The sequence below is a fragment of the Ruditapes philippinarum genome, unplaced genomic scaffold, assembly GCF_026571515.1.
Source record: "Ruditapes philippinarum isolate M1 unplaced genomic scaffold, ASM2657151v2 ctg7049_1_1_1_1, whole genome shotgun sequence".
In the NCBI taxonomy this organism is placed as follows: domain Eukaryota; kingdom Metazoa; phylum Mollusca; class Bivalvia; order Venerida; family Veneridae; genus Ruditapes; species Ruditapes philippinarum.
Window position 1 is genome coordinate 16121 of NW_026859432.1, and position 24192 is coordinate 40312.

The window sequence follows — 24192 nt, forward strand, 5'->3', positions numbered from 1 at the left end:
CAAAAAATAATTTAACTTTATCAACGGAATACATTTCAAAAGTGCATGTTTGTTCTTATTTTTATAAGGGTATTGAATAGTAAAAGGACATTTAACTTCAAATAGATTTAATTTCTCACTTTATATATAACATTGTGTGTTGAAGAAATGATATCAAGTGAAAAAACCGATTGTCTGTGTTGCTTTTTTGTTTACAGACACTGATATGCTGCAACTTTCTCATATGATTTTAAGTCCTTCATCACCCACCCATATACCTTTGGGTAAGTTTTCCGTGCGAAGTATTAGAACTAAGTTATAAAATCAAATGCCAAAGATGTACTTTCTTTATTAATAACCTCATCAGTATAATCAAAATATTTTTAATTTTCAAACAAAGTTGTTTGAAGTTCATTTGGTTTTTAACGAAATTGAATGATAAAAATATCGCCTGAGTGGGTGAAATTTTGCAATTTGCATGACTTTTGAAATAAATGATACGTGACATTTTCTGTAAAAAGTTTATTTCAAATAATTTAATGCTTTTTAACATAATTAAATGATTAAAAATATCGCCTAAGAGGATTACATTTTTCAATTTGCATGACTTTTGAAATATATGTTATGTGGCATTTTTATGTAAAAAGTACAATAACCTATTTCATTTGCCGGTGATGGAACTTTTATATTTTTCTTCGAAGTTCCTCGCTTTATTACACTTAAAAGTGTACCAGTGCACATGCTCTCAGGAATCTATCATTTGTGTAACTGTTTCTATATGCCTACATTGACTGTTGATTATAAATGATTACAATAATGCCTAGAATGATCTATTCTGAATGGGGCCTGTCATAAATTTTCAAGTTGTAAAGCCGTTAAAAAGATTTTCCTCTAATATCGTTTTTATATAATCTTATATCCAATTTAATCTTTTTGAGGAATATATAAAAAACAAAAACAACAACAACAACAACAACAACAAAGAGCAAAAGTATTTCATATGAAATTAGTAATAAGTTTTCCTGAAAAAAGGGGGATAATTATATAATAAGTGTACATTGTATATTATGTAAACACGTGTAGGTAGTAGCGTAGGTGAGAGGGGAAACACAAAACCATAGATGAAAATCCATACCAATTAAATTTGTTTTGCATTAAAACAACCACTGTTTAATTACTTAAGTATATAGTATGATGCATAGCCATATTCAAAACATCGTTGTATTGTACTTTACTCAGCAAGATCTTTCACTACAAAACTTTGTTTCACATTAATCACTAAGAGGAAATATCGGTTGAGAAAACAAAATCATTAAAAACAAAGGATTGGCGAAAACATACTAATGATTATAAGTCATTTCTTTTTTTTTACTTTAATCAGCGCCTGAAGGCTTTAGCCGCGGGTTATAAATAGTTAAATATATTATTTCAATTAACTGAAAATAGGACATAATAATATCACTTCCTGTGCCATGAAATAATTTCTGTTTTTATGTTTATATTTTGTTTGATATAAATCACATTGTTTGAGAAATTTCTCTCATGACCTCTCATGCTTTCTTGTCATTACTTTTGTATATTTACATACAGAATTTTAAGACATATTCATCAAAGGATATAAGTTTCATTTAAAATTAGTTTGAGAATAATTTTCAATGTCCTGTTATTTAAATTTTCAAAGATTCCATTCAGATATATATGTTTAAGACGTCATTATTATTTTCCAGACATTCCAACATTTCAGATTGGTGTTTAATATCTGAAAGTAAATATATCATATATGAAGACAAAATAGCGAAATAAAAGCCACGTTAAGAGAATGTCCCGGTGGAGGGCTGTCAGTTTTCTTGAAAATTGGTGCATGCCTACATTTTTGATTGTATGATATTTCATTTTATGATTTCTTATTTTAACTTTTAAAAGTAATCAAAAAATTGGAATATACTGCCGAATTTAGAAAGTATATGTCACCATTTCTATTGATTCAATGTCGAAATAAGTGTAAGAAATAACTATATAGTGAATAAAAATCATAATATTCAGTAGTTCATACATTTAACCTAAGTATATAAATACGAATGTTACTGAATTTTCAACTTTAAAACAGCCAATTTATTCTTTTAAATTTTTGTTTGTGGTCTGATAATGACCTTTAATGTCTCCGTTTTTTTGTGTAAATATCATTATCTATAAAACACGTCAAGGAAAATTTCAAGTAGGCGTTATAATTTGTCTCTTTAACAAAGAATTGATAAATGATGTACTACAATGGTAACAGTTTAAAGTCTAACTTTGAATAGGAATGTTCCATTTTTTTCTATTTAAAGTACCAAAAAAAAAAAATAAATAAAAATAATGGTAACCAAGAAACAACATATCCTTCAACAAAAGGTGTTTAAATATTTTATTACTGATAAAAGATCTTAAACTCGAAAGAAGCTTATTTAAATTGACTTAATATACCATTCATTATTTATTTTTGTATGGATTATTATAGCTATTACTAACCTAAAATAGCCAAAATTTAAATAATTTAGCATCTTTTAGGATATGCTCTTCTAAAATAAGACTTAACATGATAAAGCTAGATAAATTAGTAAATATAGTAATAAAATACACTTCCAAAATGCATTAAAATGTATATTATATTTTTATAATTTTTATAATTTTATCACTCGAGGGTGTTACGTCATATCATGTCACTCTCTAATAAATATGACAATTGTATTGTGATACTTAGTAAATAGTATTGGCTTCTTTTTTCTTATTGATTATTTATTATTCTTTATTATTTGTACATGTATGACATGTTTTATTTGTAATTTGATTTTTTCTTTTTTACCAATTTGTGACGAGGAGCTATGACCAAACCAAAATGATATAAATGTTTTGTTCTGTTTTGCCACATTTACTTTCCTTTTTAGTAGTAGAAAATCATTTTATTTCAAGCAAATATGAAATAACCAAGAAAATCTGAATCGAAATATGTATTTTGCCACTTTTTTTTTTTTTACAAAACTGTTATATTTATCCCTGTCATGCTTAACATTCCGTTAGATGGTCGGTTCAGTACTGAGAGAGCATGTCTATGTGTTAATTCGCCAGCTGAATCAACTGAATAAAGTACATTCAAAATTGAAAGCTATACTATGCTCAACCTGATCTAAGTGTTTCTTTAATGTAGATCTGATGATGACCTTATATGTTTCAACTTCTTTATAACTCGGATTTCCCGAAGAAGTTATTTTTAGCAATGCAATCAAACCAGTCTTTACATAGGCATTAGAAGAAGTACAGTTATCCGTGGAAGTTAAACAAACTATTGATTTTTGTTAGATAAAAATGTTTGAAGTAAACAATTTAACATGAAACTGTTACAATTTTAAATGGGCAAAATTGTTTTACAAGTTTACCTGTCGGCTATATGGACAACGCCATGTTTGTTCTCGAAAACGTGAAAATGACTTACTCAGAATTGGTTTTCCCAGGGTTAAAATTAGAAACCACATCGCTTTCAAAATTATGAAAGCTCGCAAATGATTGGCTGTGTGAAAAGTAACCAGATATGACTTCGTATTTGGTCACGGTCAGATCTAAAAGTGGAGCGTTATTTGGAGCTGATTTTAATCAGATTGTACTATGCTCACCTTTGAGTTACATATCTTTATCACAGAAATTATGAAACTCATACTAATTTTTCAAATTTGAATATTTATTATCATATTTTATCATATTTTTCAAGAATATACTTGCATGCTATATATGAATGAACATTAAACAGTCTATTATGTTTTTTCATTCTTGACATTAGCATTATCTTGCTTTCAATAAATATCGTTATTACAGAGCATATATAGAAAAGGCATAGTATGTTGTGAGTGATTACAATAGTTAGGTACCAGACAAGAGACTGAATACCTCCGAATACCCCCGTTTCTTACCAAGTACCAAACTATTTAACATTATAAATTAAGCAGACGACATTTTAACAGACGATAATTTTGCTAGGATGCGAAGCATTACAAGTGTTGCATGGCCTTGCTTCTAAACAATTCTGCGCTTAGATAAATTTATAAGTTTGAATCCATACACAGATTCTTGTGTCTTAATAGCTGAAATATCAGCTCGTTTTATTCCTTTCACAAGATGTTTTGTTTTGGCAATGACAGTATACCATTATACGTATAACTTTAAAGTGGGTGATAAATCAAGTAGTCGTCAGGTGTTATAATATCAAATTCTAACTCGCAGACTTTTGTACTGCTTCATAATACTTTAAAACATAAATATTTTTCCCATTAGCATAATTGATAAAGATAGTTTATAGAATATATATTTCTCTTTTTTTTTCAAAACCTTCATTCATTTAATAACATAAGCATAACCTTGGAGAATTAAGCAAGCTTATTCAGTAAAACTCTGACTGTCTTCAAAACGTTCGTTTGTTTTTTAATTCAATGCCTCCTTATCGGTCTTTAAATTGACATTGCAACGGATATTTATTTGGTATTTCAAGGGTTATCTGTAGCCATTTGATATATAGAGCATATTGAATGTGTGCAGGTTCAATACATAATTTATTGAACGAGTTGAATAAATTTATAACATACAAGCCTCTAGTGAGCATAATATATATATTTTTCAACAAGTTCAATAAATTTAGTAATGTAGCTACATGAATATTAAAATTGTATCTATCAAATATTCAAAATAAGAACTATTTATGATAAAAAGAACCATTTTTCATTGACGCGCCTATAGCATAACGCTAACATTTAGCCGTTCTTTATGCAATGTTTGTATAACGCAAATGACGTCAGGTCAAATCAATTGCACGGCCGTGCAATACCGTTTTTACGGAGTCGCAAAAGCGGTACGGGTAAGTAATTAACTGATTATAATGATTATTTTGTATTAAATAAATAAATTTAAATTTCTTAAAGGTAAAATAAGACATTTAAAAGTAATATCTTGAAAAAAGATACTCGGTGAAATTTAATATCAACAGCAGTTCGGTTACTTGCATTTAAAATCTCATTCTGTTTTACTTTGACGTCAAAATGACTTGGTCGACAATAGTTGATAAATATAAGTAGACAATTTTATTCCATTTTTAGGCTGACGCTCAGGTGATTTTAGTAAAGTATGCATATTATAAATTGACATTGATAAGTTCAGTAGAATTTAACATGAAATCTGATCGTATTCACGTTTATTGTTTCCACGTGATTAGAAATGGGAACCGAGGGAGTACTCACGTAGGCGACATTCTCATGTAGGCGTTAATACTATATATTTATATGAAGAATATTGAATTATACTATATATTTTGCTAAAATATAACATATATACAGAAAACAGAATAAGTACATAGATACAGGTTTGTTTTTGTTTTGATTTCCAAAAAAAAATTGTATAGTAAAATATGCCAAAATAAATAAATTGTTACATAAAATACGGATACGAATCCGGCTCTACTTAATATATCAATCTAAATATTGCGTCAGCCGTAAATTAAAATGTCAAAATATAGAAACTATTGATTCTTTATACGGTCATCAATTAACAGTCCTAAGCTACTACTATATGTGCATTAATGTTCAAAATATTTATTCTTCAATAAAAGTATAAGAAACATATCACAGCCAATCAACACCAAATATAATGCATTTTTATGACATACCCTTGCAGCTTTGCGACGCCGTAATTTTAAACAGCACTGCGCGGCCGTGCAAATATTTTGACGTGACGTCATTTGCGTTAAACAAACATAGTTTAAAGACGCGCTAAATGTTAGCGTTACACTACAAATCTATTGACTCCTTGAATGAAAAATAATATGCTCACCAGAAGCATAATTTTATTCGACTCGTTCAATTCAGTATTGGATTTACACTTATTCCATATCCTCTATTAATAAATTATCACATTTTAATCATATTCTAAAAACTGTCGAAAGAAATTCTCATGCTAAGTACACATTAATATCGCATAATTTAAGAACAAACCCTATCGATTGGTACAAAATAATCCAAAGCATTCAAAAGATCTGTCAATAAGATCAAAATAGTATGATAATGGTTGTCTAAGCTGTGAAGAAAAAAGGTTGGAAAATAGAAAAGGCAGCAAACCTATGGGTCACTTTGTTTCCAGAATTTGGAAACAAGACTAAGGGAGGCAATAGATCGAACAGGCTCAATAACTTTCTTGTTATATGAAGTAAAAGAGACCCTTGTGGTACATACTGTGATTGCTCAACTAGGATAGTTTGTATTACCGTCACTTCCAGCTTCTGATTGGTAAGCTGATTTCAAATCTTTGTAAGAGAGAAAAAAACAAAAAAAACAAAACAAACAAATAACAAAAAAATAACAAAAAAACGAGTAAGCCTTTGAGCAACAACTGGCTCTACGTTTTTCTGGCACGATGGAGTCTTATTAAAGCTTTTTTTTACACCCCATATGGCTGGCCAAACACCGATATGTTCAAAACTTATTTACTGGATCATTTCCTACCTTCTTTTAGTAGAGATTGGACTAACGAGGATCCCATCTTACTCTTATTTGTTGGCAATGCATCATATGTCCCGCTATCATTAGTTTATTAGACAAATGTACTGTTTGTTTGTACTGCCAACCAACTCTTCTCATGTCTTGCAACCATTTGATTAAGTTGTTTTGGGTACCTTCAAAACATATTGTTACCAAAAAAGTGCTGTATTTATGCGGAAGTACATGAGTAAGTATATTGCTCGTTACGACATGGCATAACTCTCCTACAAAGTATATCTCAAAGCTATGATCCTGCCAGCATTCATTTAGCTTTCAGAAAGATGAGCATTCTGCCGTTAGATAAAAATATCAGTCACAAGGACCTACTTATCCAATGTGAAATGGCAAGGAAGAACAACTGACAGAAAAGTTGACAGACCTTAATCCGGCAAGGAGGCCTTCAAGAAGATTTTCGTCTCAAGGCGGAATTAAGTAAATCATCTTCGAGTGATTGAAACATGACGAAAGCGATAGTGAGTCATTTACAGAGTAAGTTTTCAACTTCTTAACTTTCTTTTATGAAATTCAAAGCTTTTTGGAAAAAGAAATATTACCTGCCTGTTTTTCTCTAGATGTTCCAGGTTCATGCTTTCGATTTTGTTTCAGATATGTGGTTATAGTGCACATCTGGATAAGCAAAAATTCACAGATCTTTTTTCCAGATGAATAATTTTGAGATCCATATCATAGAGTTCACCCAGGTGGAAGTAAATATTTGCCTCAGATCTATTATAATCAGTTCAAGACTCTATCAATACGAAGAGGACAATGATCCATGATTTACTCCTTTGCTTACTGGGAACGATCTCAATAGCTAAGCACCAGACAAGAAGACGAGCATTTATGTGTAGGAAAATTGGAATAGGAAAACATATAAAAGAAGCAGACGACATTTTAACAGACGAAATTTTTTCCAGGATGCAAAGAGTTAAATGTGTTGCATGTTCTTACTTCAAAACAGTTCTGTGGTAAAGACAAGTTTATTTCTTATAGACTGAATCTATACAGAGACTCTTATAATCTTAATGTTTGAAATGCCACCACGTTTTATTCCATTCACGTGATGTTTATTTGGCAATGATATTATAAATTGTAAGTGGGTGATATAACAAGTAGGCGTCAGGTGTTCTAATATCGATTTTCAACCTGTTCTATACTGCAGCAGAAGTAACGAGTTATAAACTATTTTAGGAGATAACTGTAACAGTAGAAGTCGGATGATAGGCATAAACTTTACCTCGCGGATTAAGTGACCTACTGGCTTCTTTAATGGAGCAAGCACGTGTCAGGTGCATATGAAAATAATTAAAACTTATAAAGCTATTTTTCATTTTATAAAATGTGTCACTCTTTTTTGGAAGGGGATAAGTGACATTTTTATGTTGCCGTCGTTACCTTATGCAGTGGGTATAGTTCGCTGGCATTCAAGCTATGCAGAAGCACATACTGACAAAAAATGTTCAAAGCAAAATTCATGTTGCTTTTCATAAGCCATACTATAAACATCTATGCTTTTGGCGTTAAATTTCAATGCGGCAGTATTCATAATATATGAGCCGTGTCACGACAAAACCAACATAATGGGTTTGCGACAAGCATGGGATCCAGACCAGCATGCTCATCCGCGCAGTCTGATCAGGATCCATGCTGTTTGCTATCAGTTTTCTTTACTTATTATAGGGTCTGCCAAGCTGACAGCATGGATCCTGATCAGACTGCGCGGATGCACAGGCTATTCTGGATCCATGCTGGTCGCAAACGCATTACGTTGGTTTTGTCGTGACGCAGCTCATATTTTATTTCTGACGCGAACGAATCCAGCACAGTAAACATCTTTGAAATAGTTAAATAAGTTTATTCGAGTGCAAACTTCAAAGAAGTTGAGAACTACAAAGTATTAATTTGTGGTAAAAGCTAACCAATATTCGTCAGTACTTTAAGTACTTTGATTATAAGATATGAATGAATGGCGAATTTATCAGGATTTCATATAATTATTGATAACAAAGGGAAACAGTCCTAAAGTAAAAAGCAAAGAAAAGAAATTATAATTTATCTCCCTCTTTTGGTTACATGTAATATCAAGGTTTCGAAAATTTAGATTGGTTATATAAACACAGGGAGACTCAGGCAAAGTTTTCATGTCTTCGCTTTGAATTTTTCATTCATTATTCTGAAAATGTCCTCATTTTTTTAAATGAATATACTAGGCAGTCACAGGAACAAATCTTTTCTCATTAATAAGTATTAAATGGTGGTTTTCTAACTTGACCCACGTGGGTCTGCAAGCGGACAGCATGGATCCTGATCAGACTGCGCGGATGTGCAGGCTATTCTGGATCCATGCTGGTCGCAAACGCATTACGTTGGTTTTGTCGTGACGCAGCTCATATTTTATTTCTGACGCGAACGAATCCAGCACAGTAAACATCTTTGAAATAGTTAAATAAGTTATTCGAGTGCAAACTTCAAAGAATTGAGAACTACAAAGTATTAATTTGTGGTAAAAGTAACCAATATTCGTCAGTACTTTAAGTACTTTGATTATAAGATATGAATGAATGGCGAATTTATCAGGATTTCATATAATTATTGATAACAAAGGGAAACAGTCCTAAAGTAAAAAGCAAAGAAAAGAAATTATAATTTATCTCCCTCTTTTGGTTACATGTAATATCAAGGTTTCGAAAATTTAGATTGGTTATATACACCGGGAGACTCAGGCAAAGTTTTCATGTCATCGTTTTGAATTGTTCATTCATTATTCTGAAAATGTCCTCATTTTTTTAATGAATATACTAGGCAGTCACAGGAACAAATCTTTTCTCATTATTCAGTATTAAATGGTAGTTTTCTGGTTAGGGAGTTAAGATTTCACAATAGTTGTCAAAGTGAAAAGTGTTAAAGAACATGTCCAATTAATGACTTAGACTTGTTTAAATCCTACAATATCCAAAGTATCTGTTATTGTAACTTTCAGGGTTTGTTCTAGTCACAAAACTTGCTTTAAAACCACTCGGTGTTTCTGTCGGCTTCTAAATTTCGTTCAACATATATCAATGTATTTTCGCTTGAAACCCAAAGTTTATAAAATTTAAAACAGAAATTCATGCTGGGATTTTTAAAAATGCCGTTGTAGCCTGATTTGAGTTCATAAGATCATTTTTATATTTTTGTCATTAATTTGCCTGGGTTTCCCTTTAAGATCTTAATTGGTAATATATAATTATCAAAATCTTGATTGGTAATATATATCAAAATCTTGATTGGTTATATATATTAAAATCTTGGCTAGTAATATATATCTATATCTTGATTTGTTATAAACATTTAAATCTCGATTGGTAATATACATGTATATCCAAATCTTGATTGGAAATATATTAAACAATAAAGTATTTAATATCAAGGGCATAAATATTACATTTGAACTGTAGTAAGTTAACCTTTTGAATAAGAACAGCCACATTAAAAAAGTTTGAGTTTTTCATTACCTTTACAGTTTAAGATAGCAAAATTATTACAATCTGTCAATATTGGGTATCTTAAAATATTTGACACTTTTTAACAGTTCGACATTATAATTTTCTGACATTGACATAATTATACGTCACCGTATACTTACATGTAAATATGCAATATATACGCAATAAAGGCTGCTTATCAATGCTATTCTGGTGACCGATGACCCACACTAGTGATTCCCTTTAGAGAAATCTCCAGCTGTTAGTATCTATACAGGGTTTACTATAAACTCATATAGTAGTCACGAAGTAAACAGCCACACATTAGTACTCTACGAAGAAGTCAGCCATGTTTAAATTTGTTTGCCTTTTGTTAGGCATTGCGGCTGCAAATGCAACAAATAGTAAGTGATATGTATTATTTATATGATGCTGCCGAGGTGTTTTTTGTTTGTTATCAGTATTGTTTTTCTTTTTTTAGTTATTGGTGCTAAAGACACAATGGTATTATTATTATTATGGTTATATGGTTATTGCATATACAGTTAAATGGCAATCTTCAACTTTTTGGTGAAGGAGGACAAATCCTTAAATGCTACTCGTGCACTATTTCATAAAACGATCGGGAAGACTTAAAAACACAACGACCTTTCGAGAGCTTTGTTGGACCACATTGGTAACGAATCACCTTTGTTACACTGTTGTTTCAAATGTGTAACGGAAAAAAGGACATATGTATCATATTTTGTTACGAATTTGATCGATGCCGATCATTTTGATCCGGGGTATAAACAAGGAAAAACGTTGCGAGCAAAAATGAATTATTCATCTGGATCACATTTGTCGCTCGATAGTTCTTAAGAGAGATAACTTCTTTGTGCATCGTCTGAACTTGTGCTCTGGATTATATCATATGCAGACAGCCGATATTTAATTTAATCTTTCTGTCAACTGTTTGTCTTGTTTCTTTTTGTCTGAGCTGATAAGCACATATTTATTAGTCAAAATTAAATTAAAACTTATGGAAATCGTTTGTGCAAAAGGAATTTAGGAACTGTATAATTGTAATGGTAATTGAAGTGATAGTAGTAATAATAGTAGTGTAGAAGAAGGAATTGTTTCGATGTTAACAAAACCTCTACTGCAAGGTGCAAGGACAGCTGTACAGTTTACATCCGGTTTATTTTTCACCGCTATATGTCGCAAATGTTATTTAAAACTCCCCTATCTTGCAAAATTACCATTAACAAAGATACTCCGTGTGATAGGTGAATTTAGTTGTACATGGCCACCCGTCTCCACAGGCTTAGGAGCTAAGGAACATAGTTGAGTTTCACTTAAAAAACTATGATAGGCAAGATAGGACACTTATATAGGTTTTCTGTGGCCAGACTCCACGTACTGGAAACATCTATATGCGGTTGTATCAAATTCGCTAGCCGATATGTCTTGTTATCGATGATGATGATGAAAACATGCAATAAATAAATAAAATTCATTGCAAAGTTTGTTACATACACAGGTATATGGTTCTAAAATCCCCTTTTTGCAAATGCAATCACATATGCAAAATATCTGTTAAAAATGTGATTTGTTACCAATGTCGTCCAACAAAGTGTCTTCATGCGAAAGAGTTGAGAGTTTTTTGTGAGAATCGAACAATGGGCAAACAATTCAATATCAGCGACCTTTGCTGCGCGGCATAAATATCTTTTTGATATAGATATATGACAAGAAAACAGAAAGCTTGATTCTCGAAACGAATCGTATAAATCTGATGTCTGAATCTCTTGCACATTATTTGCTCATAAAGATGGCTATGCTATCTTATCCAAAAGAGGTTTGAAGTGTGTTCGTAATCATGTGTGTAAATACTTGATTTTAACACGAGTTTTTAACTTCAGTAAATTGTACAAAGATAAGGAATATTTCACGAAGTTCAATATGATTTAATATGATAATTATACGATTAAGACATACATCGGCTTTGTGATCTAAATGGACGTCTTACATATAATCAACTTTATGTTTGGTTGAATTTAAAACATATTTTCACTCATAATTTCTTCTTAACCACAACTGATTGACAACTTTTTCTTCCCATTATTTTATTTGTCTGTCTTCACATTCTTTAAAGAAAGAAGAAAATAATAAAATATACAAGATCATTGACAGCCCGCAAGCTAAATGGGGACCGACATGGCTGCTGGAAAATTTCAATGATGCCTGATGAGTCTAAAGTGTACTATGTCTTACATTAGTACGCACTTTTTCAAAATTATTCACAAAACTTTGTTCTAATGTTACGCGTTTCTTACTCCTAGCGCTTTGATAAAAATATCGTTACACACTGGCATGCCTTTCTTTGGTGAACCACCGTCAATATTCTGAAAAGAATTCCCGCTGCGACTGACATAAGGAGACACCAATGTATGTGTTTTTCAAAAGTATACTATTTCTTGTTATGTCTTAATTTCAAAACGAGGAATAAAAAGTATTATATTGAATCAGTTACAGCACTGTTCTGATAAAACAAAATTTTGAGAAAGGAAAACAGTAATATTAATGATGTTCTTGCAAAGAATTGTCATTATATTGAAACACAATTGTCTTTCCACAGCAAAAAGAGCTTATACATGTGGTAGCAACGACTACTTCACACAGAATAATGGTGAAATTGCCAGTCATGCTGGGTTCGACGCCGGACACAACTACGGCAAAAACCTCAACTGTATTTGGAGAATCGAAGCACCTGATGGAATGAACGTCGAACTTGTTGCCAAGGCCTTTAACATAGAAGATGATCCCGCGTATGTATGCTTTTATATTTTTATTCGTGCATTTTTAGTATTTCTCCTAATGCCCTTATAACAACCAACATTTTAATAAGGTTTGCAATTAATCAATCTACCTGTTTCAAGTTCACATCTACTAAATTCTTAATTACATGTACCTAATGCGTAGTGTTATTTAGCAGATTGGTTAGTACTATTCTTTATAAAAATAATCTTCTTTATTACACTAGATGTGCGTTCGATTACTTAGAGATTTTCGATGGAAACTCAACTCAGTCACCGAGCCTTGGTAAATATTGTGGAGGTATATTCAACCCAATCTCCTCAACTCAACGGTTCCTAACAATGCAGCTAATTACCGACGACAGCACTCAGCTCCAGGGGTTTAAGTTATTCTACAACTTCACCACGCAAGTTATACGTAAGTTTTTACAAGTAACAATGTAGGACAGTCATTTAAAATAACATTAAGTGACCCATATTGATGTGGCACAAAATGACATCATATAAAAGTAATACCAGGCAATAAAATATAAGTTTGAAATTGCATAGATAATAAATATTAGAACTCTCTTTGGAAAAGCTTTACAATTCAAAGTTAGATTTTTTTTAATTTGTACCATTAAAAACTTAATTTTGATTTCAAACAATATTTCAGTTGCTTTAAACACAAATACATGTACCATGATAATTTAATAATACCTAGTTCAGTTGACATCTTCTCTCCCCCAAGCAAAAGCTGGAAAGTCGTCAAATGACCTCTGTAGTGTAGGTTTGACGTAAAAACCAACAAAGAAGCGCTATTGCATCATTTATGTTGTATACTTAATGTATAATATTTATAATCAAGGGAAATAATACACGTAGATAACATTGCCGAGTATAAACATCTGGAAAAAAGTAATCCTCGGAAGCATTAAAAACAAGAAAATTACATGAAAATTGCAGACTCGGTTTGACTGAGTCTGTACATGAGGGATAATGAAAATTTGCAACATTCCTCACGTCCACTGCACCGGCTTAATCGTTGCTCAATTTTCAACAGTGCAGCCACACATATACATGTAGCATGTTCACAATAAATTTGATCTACCGCCCCTTCGAGACATATCACTTGACATCTTACAAAAGAATAAGTTAACAGGCTTTAATATATATTCATAAGATTGAATTGTTATATCTGACTGTAAAAGTGTAATCGGTGAAATATTTATTTGTATCTTACTATAAAGCTTTCGTCACAATACTGAAATCGTTTCAGTTTCAATTTTATCAAAACCAAGGCTTATACATTGCAAATGGTTTACTTTAAATTTTTAAGAGACCAGGATCCGGTTGTTTAAAATGTTGGTAAGTGTTAACCCGGTCCTGGATGTTTTATATTTTAACTCATTGTCAAAATAGAGACCTTTGTAACATATCTGGATAGGTATCCCAAATGAATACAGATACAGTATGCTCATCCTCGAGTAAAATATTTAAAAAAACCGAATGAAATTCTTAACGAATATGTCTGAATTAAAAATGAAACAATGAATATTATGTGTATGGGAAGCAGCGTTCTATATAAAATGTCAAGTTAAGTTGGTCTTTTCTTGAAAAAAAAACAACACTAGTTGTTTTTAATGACAATATATTCATATACATGTAGTGCGAAGAATTTTAAATATTAAATATCTGCTTTGTGTGAGTCAATACATGTTAAGTCAATATTTACATAGAGACCGTGTAACAATTACCACTATTTTTATATCAAATTTTAGCATAATATATCTTAAACTTTTAATTTTTAAAACATTAAAATCGTGAGACTTTTTTTACTTTCAGTATTTTTTTAAGAAAAGTTTTTTTTTCCATTTCAGACTCCTGTCACCATACACAATTCGAATGTGCAAACGGTAAATGTATTGATATGTCGTACAGATGTGATAATGATGATGATTGTGGTGATGACAGTGATGAGCAAGGTTGTACAGGAGGATCAAATACTGGATGTATGCTAGTTTGTTCTTTCATATAGCCATCCAAACAATGACAAGCTACTACGTCATCGCGCACCTGCAAAATTCTCCAAATCGGATTGTTCTTTCTAGCATTTGCAGGTGCGCGATGACGTAGTATTCTACCATTGCCATATACAAGTTTGTAAAATCAAGGTGTTAATGTAGACACAATGCATGGCTATTGTAGAATTTATACATCAAATTATCTGTAAATAAGTTGTGCTCTATAATAAATTCGTTTTAACGACTCTGACAGATTATGCCACAGTGTTTTAACTGTTGTTTGTTAAATATGAATTTATACCCCATTTATGTTGGCCATGTTTATTCGGTTATACCTGTAAAACATTTAAAACAATATTGCTTTTAATTTACAATAATGTTCTACAGTTAAAGTGACATAAGGCCCATACAGTTGTCAGGTAACAGTCAGAACAAGTTTACATTTTTCAATTGTATAATTTACTTCACAAGAACCATAAATTACACCCACATTGCCGAATGAAATTTTTCTATATTTCTTTAAGAATTTACATGAACAGTCAATTTATAATAAGAAAGGGGCGGACTCTTTTTATATTTTAGGCAGGATATATATTCTATCAAAAATGTTTTCCAATATCGACTGCTTGTCAATAATCATTATAACATTCAATCTTTTTAAATATGTTGTCAATTTAGTTCAGTTTGACGATGAAAATATGAGCATAATGTCACTTTAAACCTTTGCTAAAGACCAATTTTCAATATAAGGCAACAACCTTTTTTTAATTACGCGCACCAGTTTTGTACAATAAGAAGGCAAAATGACATAACTTATGGAATAAGTTACTTTGAAACAAGTCCGGTGTTTTAATTATGGCAAGCAATTGAAAATTAATATCAACAGTTGAAATTACAATTGCCAGAAAATGCAATGCTTGTCATCATCAGTAGAAGAATTACTTACTTACAGTGAATTGTTATTTAAGTTACCACGAATATAATGCTGTATTAATTTGTAAGCACTTAATCATTAATGCTATTTTAATTTCTTGTTGTGAATCGTCTATTTATTTCATTTCATCTACCTTTAAATGATATTCCAAGACGTAAAAGGGATGTGTGCGGCAAATAAAACACAATAAATATAGCAGGGTGTTGTAATGATATACATACAATTATATGATAATTAGGTGCCGCAGATGAGTGGCGATGCCCGGATAGGACGTGTATATCACGTGACTGGCTTTGTGACGGAGATGACGACTGTAACGATAATTCAGATGAATTACCGACTAACTGTGTCGGAACTGGTAAGGTTCCTCATATATAAAAAAGATAATCCAATGATATAGTACTATGATAATTTGTAGAGGCAAAGAAAATAAACCGAGTGACAATTCAGGACAAAGTGAAACTTGGAGATAAGTGAATAGACGGTTCAAACATTTCGTTTCACTTTACAAAAAGTATATTTCAGAAACATTTTATGTAGGGGTTAGTCACTGAAAATTGGCGGGTTCTACACTTTAATGTCCAGTCAGTGATTTCTACATCGGTTTCGAATTTTGCCCAACTCAGATAACAGATAGTCACGTGGTCTGGGCACTGTTGTAATTATATATGCAATCTATCATTATACAGACAGTGATTGTTTCTGGGACCAATACTATGTCGGTTCGCCGTAACGCCAAACAAACTCAAGTAGCGAATGTAAAATGATGCCAATATTTTCTGATTGTAATCAATTATCTCGATAATGTTGATATGAAACTATTACTTTTAATCAGCATCTTCAAATTGTGGGAATCAAAACATCTCAGGATCTGCTGGTACCATCACTAGCCCTGGTTTCCCCTCGTCGTACCCGAGTGACACTCATTGTACATACATTGTACTAGCTCCACCAGGAACCAAGGTACAAATAAATATATGTCCTTATATATGAAGTATCAGTACCATGTTTTTATAACGTTTTAATATCCACAAAGTGCAGGTAATTTATACGAGTATAAATACCAATTTTGAATAAACCACAAACATTGGCATGTGCTCTTTTATTAACAAGAACGTTGTGGTGAAATTCTTATCTGATAATACGAAAAGGACAGATTATGGTCATGTAGGGAGTGATCTATGCATTTATACTTGACTGCTGATTTGACTGAATTTCTTTTATTCTAAAAAAAAATATGTTAAAGCTAGTTCCAGAATGGTTTGGTTTTGATGTTTTGAAATATATATACATTTACGGATCTTTCAAATATAAATAAAATCTAAACAAATTAATGACAATTCACCTTATCCATTTCTTCAAACAGGCTATATAACTGACCTGACACAATAAAACACATGTATTCATCCGATTGAAAGTGGAAACAGGTCACGAAGAAATAATCAAAACAAGCAAGGATGAAATTTATATTTTAGTTAAGATAAAAAAATTGCTAGTAAAGTTATTGACAATAATTATTCCTTTTGCTGTGGAATACAAACTGTATTTATATATACATTTATATTTTTACAGAGTATAGCTTTCAAATTTGATGACCAATTTCATATTGAGCCCGACACTACATGTGATTTCGACTTTGTTAAGATCAGTGGTGACGGCATGGCATCCTCACATGGTTAATTTGTTATTTTATTCATTTTTTAACACTACTTTAGCTCATGAATTTAACTGTAGCCCGAGGTGTAAAACACCATTTTATAATATTACTAGTACATTGGAATATAATATATTACCTAGGCTAAACGCTTATAATAATAATAATAAGTGTAAAACAATATTTTGGTTATTTTGCGTGAAAAAAAAACTGTACTGATAAAAAAAAACAGTAGCAAGCAATAAAGCATATTAAGATATAATTTCTTTGCAAAAAAGTATTAAAATGTAAGTACTTTATACAGAACCCTGGGGGGGGGGGGAAATTTCATTCAAAGCTCAAGAAACACAGCGAATTAGTTTTTCATGTTCTATGCTATAATATTTTTGAATATATACGAAGGCTGTCGACCAAAAATTTAACACCCGAGCCTAAAGTTATTTTGCGCATGTGTACATTGTTTCTCCATCATTTTACAGTAAAATAAGAAACATAAATTTAAGAAAATATACATACATTAAATAATTAAGCATAAATACACAAATTAATACATGCCTGATGCCTATCTTTTTAAAGGTCCGTTCTGTGGAAACGTCTCGCCAGGACAGTTAACAGTACCCGGGGATCATGCTTATGTGACATTCACCTCCGACGATTCTGACGAATACACCGGCTTCAGATTGGACTGGAAAGCTATACAGTAATTCTACCTGGTGTTTGTGTATAAGTTGAAGGAATATTAAATTTCTTACGAAAAACTCGGACCTCTTTTTGTTTCATGCAACGTGTTTTCTTTACCAGAATATATGACATGGTATAAGAGTTATTGGAAAAAAGAATAAAAAAAGTGATTGTATAATTATGTATTAATAAAACTAGCCAACCTACATCTGTCTAAACAGACATTTGCATAAATTCTATCGACATTAATTTTATGTAAATGGTAGAAAAAAATAGGCGGGTACCATTAGATGCAATACATATCTTAACCAACAATGGTTGCACGGACGGAACATTGGGAACATTTTCACTAGTCATATAAATATAAATATCACGCCACAAGATGTTCTTGGCTATATCTTCCATAGACCCGTCTATAATAGCTAAATCATGTGAACCCAACCATTTACGTCCTAAACTTCGTCGAGACCTAGCAAGACCACTTGCCGCCTACTTTAATAAACTTATTTGTTCTTCTTTTCCTGCATCATTAAAACTCGCTAATGTAACTCCAATTTCTAGAAAATCGGGCAGACCCTAGTCCCGTAAAAACCGTCCTATCTCATTGTAAAGTTGTATAGGAAAACTGATGCAGTTGCGTAATCAGTTTGTAAGTAAAAAATGCTTACCCCTCCACAATCAAGTTTTATAAGAGGTTAGACTTAAGCTAATCATTAAATGTACTTTTACAACGATATTTGTTAAGCCCTTGACCAAGTTAAAGAGGTTAGGACTATATTTTGCGACATTTAAAAAGTTTATGATCGCGTTTAGCGTCATGATTTCCTCAACAAAATTTCTTCTTTATGTGTATAGGGATCACTTCTTCAATGGTTGTCCTCTTATTTGTATTCTGGGAGACAAAGAGTTCAATTCAAAATATTTCCTCTACATGAGCACCATTTTCTGCAGATATCCTTCATAGCTCAATCATTGGTCCTTTTTTGTTCCTTGTTTACGTTAATGATATTGTTAGCGGAGTGTCTTCTTACATCAAACTTGCAGATGATACACGTTTGTTTATAGTCGTAGATAACCCACATTCCGCAGCTAACTTAACATAGACCTCAAACGAATGCATGCTTGGACAAAGACCTGTCTTGTTGCTCTCAATCCATTGAAAACAGCAACTATGATTTTTTTACGTAAAATTGCTTTGCCTTCCGATAAAAGAGTCAGCTACAACTTTATGTTGACGTGGTATGGGGTAACTAAACTAACGATAAAAAATAAATAAAAATATAAACCATCTGTTGTTCGTCAACATAAAATATACAGAGGATATTGAATGAGTGTAAGTTCAATACTGAATTTATTGCACGAGTTAAAAAAATTATATTATGCGATCCTCTGGCGAGTACTAGTATAATATTATTTTATTCAACGAGTTCAATAAACTTGCACGAATTTAATATTCTTTTTATCACATACCCAAAACAAAGACCGTTTAAAGTGAAGGGAGAATAATTTTTCATTGACGCGCCTATAGTTTAACGCTAACATTTAGCGTCTTTACGCTATGTTTGTATGACGTCACGTCAAATATATGCACGGCCGTGCAATTTTTTTGGGGGCGCAAGCCCCCAATGTAATTACGATAAATTCAGCTTACTACCCTTTGAACGCGTTTAGGCTATCTAGCTGCGCTGAGCAAAAATAGTTCCAATATTTTGCCATAATATTCAGATCATCATTATACCGTATCTATTTTGAAATTGACTGGTCATTTTATTACTAAATTTTAAATCCTTTTCACCAAAAATTACATATACCATTGCTTTACGCGATTTGAATATTACTACGCTAGCAGTCGATAAAAAATTTAAGAAGTGTGACTAAAAAAAGGATTGGAGCACCACACTAAATACCGTATTCCGGTATATACTCCGGACAAGACGCTTGAATGATAAAATGCTAAAATCTTGCCTTTTCACCCAACGGAATGAACTTTAAAAGGTCTAATTCATCTTTTCACACCGATTTATGTATGATAATGCATGAAAAATGTAAAAACCGGCGAAAAAAACGATATTTGTCTATTTTGTGATTATGATTTTTGCAAGCGTCTAAAGGTACTGCTCCAATCCTGTATTGAGTTAAATCCAAAATATTTAATGAGAACCAGTTAATTTGTTCTACCTTCTGGTTCCCGATGCACGAGAGCCAAAGTACTTGCATACATTTGGTGCCAATTTTATCAAGTCATAAATTAACTAACTATCATAGAACACAATAATTCAGGAAAAATGGAATACGATTTTCATATTAGATAACTTTCAAGCTTAAAATGGTTAAAAAGTGTGAATGACAGAGTAGTCTAAAAATTTGTATGCGTATGAATACGAACTATATTCCTTCTGACGTCATTTTCCCGAAATCGCCATCTTGGTCAGTTATTCAAGAAAAGGCTGAGAAGATTTGCTATCATTACGAAGTCCCAGCTATTACGTTGATATTTTGGTTGCAATCAATTCCGTATTAGTAATAATCAAGTTTTCTTCACAATCTCTGTAGAAGCTATTGATATATTTCGCTTGATAGACTGCAAATTTAAGTGCATTACTAAACTCGGCCCTAAAACGTACTCGCCCCGAGTCAGCTCGGCCTTTTTTCAACTCGGTCCACTTTTCAATTTATATAACATATATTGGTTTGTTTTATCCACTCTTTATTTGTTTGAACCACATAATTAATATCTGGACTTATTCAGAAACATGGAAAAATATTTTCTTAAATTATTATTATTACATTTTTGAACTACTTTTTGAACACATCTCTACTAACTCAATTTACTGTATTAGCTATTCTAAGCTAAAACAAATAGGCCCAAAACTTGTCATGGTATACAAGGTAAAATGTTATAATTGGTGAAAAATGATAGTTTCAATTTTTTGATAATGATTTTTGCAAGCGACTGGAGGTACTGCCCCAGCCTGTAATGAATAAAAATCCTTATCCTAGAGTCCAAAATTTTAAAGGACTTGGCTAATAATTTAATTGTTACAATACAATAATGACTTAAGTTCAGAATACTTTTCATACATGTAGATCTGATTTCCACAATTTTTGCCTTCATCAGATGTAGGATTCATATTTATGGTCGTCCTATTTTATAGATTTTTTATTTGTAAATTTTATAGACATTTATATGAAAAAAGTAGTTGTATTAAAATTCAAAACCACAAGGTCAATTAATAATAAGGTTACTGATTATATTAAATATAACAGATTCCAGATAATGTGAGTATCGGGTATCTTTTACGCTTTAAAATCAAACTAAAAACGTACAACGTTACCAATTTGCTTGCGTTCATTTACGCACTCTTGTAAATTTATACGCAAAAAAGAATGTAAACTTGAAGCGTTTTTTGGTGTGTATCTTTCATTTTTCTAAACAGGCTGATTGACCGCCTCTTCCATTAACAGTTGGCTGTGTATCTATATCCAATTTAATACCCGTAAAGATACTTTCAACTATTTTTCTCTGTAAACCAGTCAAATTACTTCTTTTTGCTTAATGGCTTGATAAAACCAATTGTTCTATTTTCTTGATAATTTGCAAGGGATTTTATTAATACACAATTAGTGCTGGTTGCTTCAAAGGGCTAATCAAATTGAATTTTTTTCACAAAATTTTACTCGATAGATTTTTGAATCTATTTTAAATTTTACCCCCATTCTGGAAATGTGGGGGTAATTTAGCCCCCATGTGTCAAAAAAATTATCTGGGCGAACTTCTGTAACATTCGGTAATATTAGAACAATTTGATGACTATCAATTTTACTTAAACAAAAAATTTAAAAGTCATCATACACTGATGAACTTACCTCATTACCTTTGATTGATGATATAAACTATCAATAAAAACAACTTGTCTTTAGCAGTGGATTTTTATATACATCATATTAAGTCAACATTATTTTATTTTTTAAACATCTTTTATTTCTATATGATTATTATACTAATAGTATTCAAAAATTTTGTTAATGGAAGTTTATGAATGGTAGAGGAAGGAATAATTAATCATGGCAGGGCTAGCAGTATGAACGCAGTATTTGTTTACAAAATGCGTGGCTGTATGCGAGTCGCATTACGACTAGCATATACTCACTGTTGAGGCTAGCTGTACAGCATTTTAAAAATGAGTTGCCTAAAACAAAAATAGCAAACATAGTTTTTCTAAAAGAAAGATTTTATTGAATATCATATACAATTTCAGTCAATGCGAAAGTCAAAAAAAATCCTGCCGCAAGGACTGAATCCTTAGATTTATTTTCCGGCCCTGATAGATTTTTTACCGGGGCCCGGACTCTCAAAGGTTTTTTTTGTAGGGATGGGGGAGGGATATTCCATAATTATAAAAGAAAAAATATTTAGCATATATGAATTGTCAGAACTAACTATAAGATACTATGAAAAAAATAACAGAAACATAATTAATAAAACTTAGCATAATTCACAAGAAAACAAATACATCTTTTCAAAGGTTTTAATTTTTGAAGATTGGGAGAAAAAATATTGTTTTGGTAAGGGAATTATCAAAGACAAGATGGTGGTTACATTACTTAGCAAAAAAACTGGTCGTATCCTGCGGTGATTTTGGGTTTCTTGGTCTGTGAATACAAGCAAAAATTAAAAAATAGATTGATCTTGGAAAGCTTTGCATATTTTAGAAGGCCAAAATTGTTTCAACTGGCTGAAGTTTTATTTGGACATGACAAACTGACTGTATCCGAAATTTATCTGCGCCTATGCTAGATTTTAGTTGGCGAGGATCGCTAGACCGAATCTTTCGCACAGACTGGGCAATTTCAGTTGGTATAGTAATTTTTTAGTGTTTGAGTATCAGAAGATTTGTTTTCCTTTCTGAAAATCATGGAGTTGAAAATTAAACAGTCTGTGTGAAAGCGCAAAGAAAAGAACGAAAATAATTTTATTATTTCTATGGCAAATAGATGTAATACTTTGTATATTCAAACATTGGGTCAATTTCCAACGTAGTTGAATTATGACAAAGATTTTAATAATTTTTTCCTTTTAGTACTTGAAAATTCATTGCTGGATGTTTTGCTTACCATTCAAGCAAAGGCTCTATGATTGACATTAAAGTCCAGGCCAATTCATTTCTGATATATTCTTTCCGAATCTTGTTTAAAAAAAGGCTGAACGTCAACCTAAATTATTAGAAAAAAATATATATGTTCATGTCTTTGTAAAAATTTAGAAGAGCTTGGGCAAGTTTACTGATATTTTTAATTAGATTGAAATTTTATTTATTTATTAAAAAAATGGTAACGTATCCTCACAGTGGTCATAGGCTATAACTTTCAGTTTGCATTTTAGGGTCATGACGGCTTTCCCGTTGCCGTCAACAAACTTTAACCTTTTTCATAAACTTTTTTCAGATCTTGGTGTATTGTCTTATACTGGCCACAACAACCCTTCAAATAGACCAACTAACTTGACCTCCATGTAAACATTCAAGGTAAAATATTTAAATTTTCTTGATTTTTGTATTAGTGGTATGACTTTGTTATTTTTGAATGGATTTCTTCAATAACTTGTTTACGCAGCATGGCTTTCCGATACTTAGGGATAGGACCTGATTCACTCATTAATGCCCTTGAGTTTTGTGATGAGAATTTTGCAGAATAAAACAAACCCAGAACTTTCATTTACTTGGTTTTGAAAATTCTGAGAAAAAGGTTTTAAAGAAGTTTTTTTAAAATTGTCAGGACGGGAAAATGATGTAAGGGACATTTAGTACATACTGTATAACACTATAACTCTATAGTATACTAAAAAAAATTTTTTGGTTGGGACAATTTTGAAAAAATTTTTTTCTAAACAGTGTAAGAAATTAGGATTTAAATCGACTAGCTGGTGGACTCCCAGATGGAAAATTCCTAGCCCAAAAACATTTCACTGGCAGATTCTTGTTAAAACAGTTGTTTTATTGCCTTGAAAAAAGTAGCCTGGTCGGCTTTTATTTTGTGAAAATTTGGTACCCGAGGAAAAATTTAGTGTCACCCTGGGACTACTGCTAATTTGAAACTTTTAAAATTATTGATTTGATTAACAAACATAA

General features: G+C 31.6%; 1 protein-coding gene across 1 annotated transcript; it reads left to right on the plus strand.

Annotated features, from left to right (window-relative positions):
- The first annotated feature begins 10251 nt into the window (after positions 1–10251).
- On the plus strand, positions 10252–18145 carry LOC132756492 (bone morphogenetic protein 1-like). Its single transcript, XM_060747573.1, has 8 exons — positions 10252–10398; positions 12615–12804; positions 13020–13210; positions 14652–14783; positions 15968–16087; positions 16565–16692; positions 17302–17404; positions 17960–18145. The coding sequence occupies exons 1-8, from the start codon at positions 10344–10346 to the stop codon at positions 18085–18087; spliced, it is 1047 nt and encodes a 348-aa protein (XP_060603556.1). The 5' UTR covers positions 10252–10343; the 3' UTR covers positions 18088–18145.
- Positions 18146–24192: the final 6047 nt, after the last annotated feature.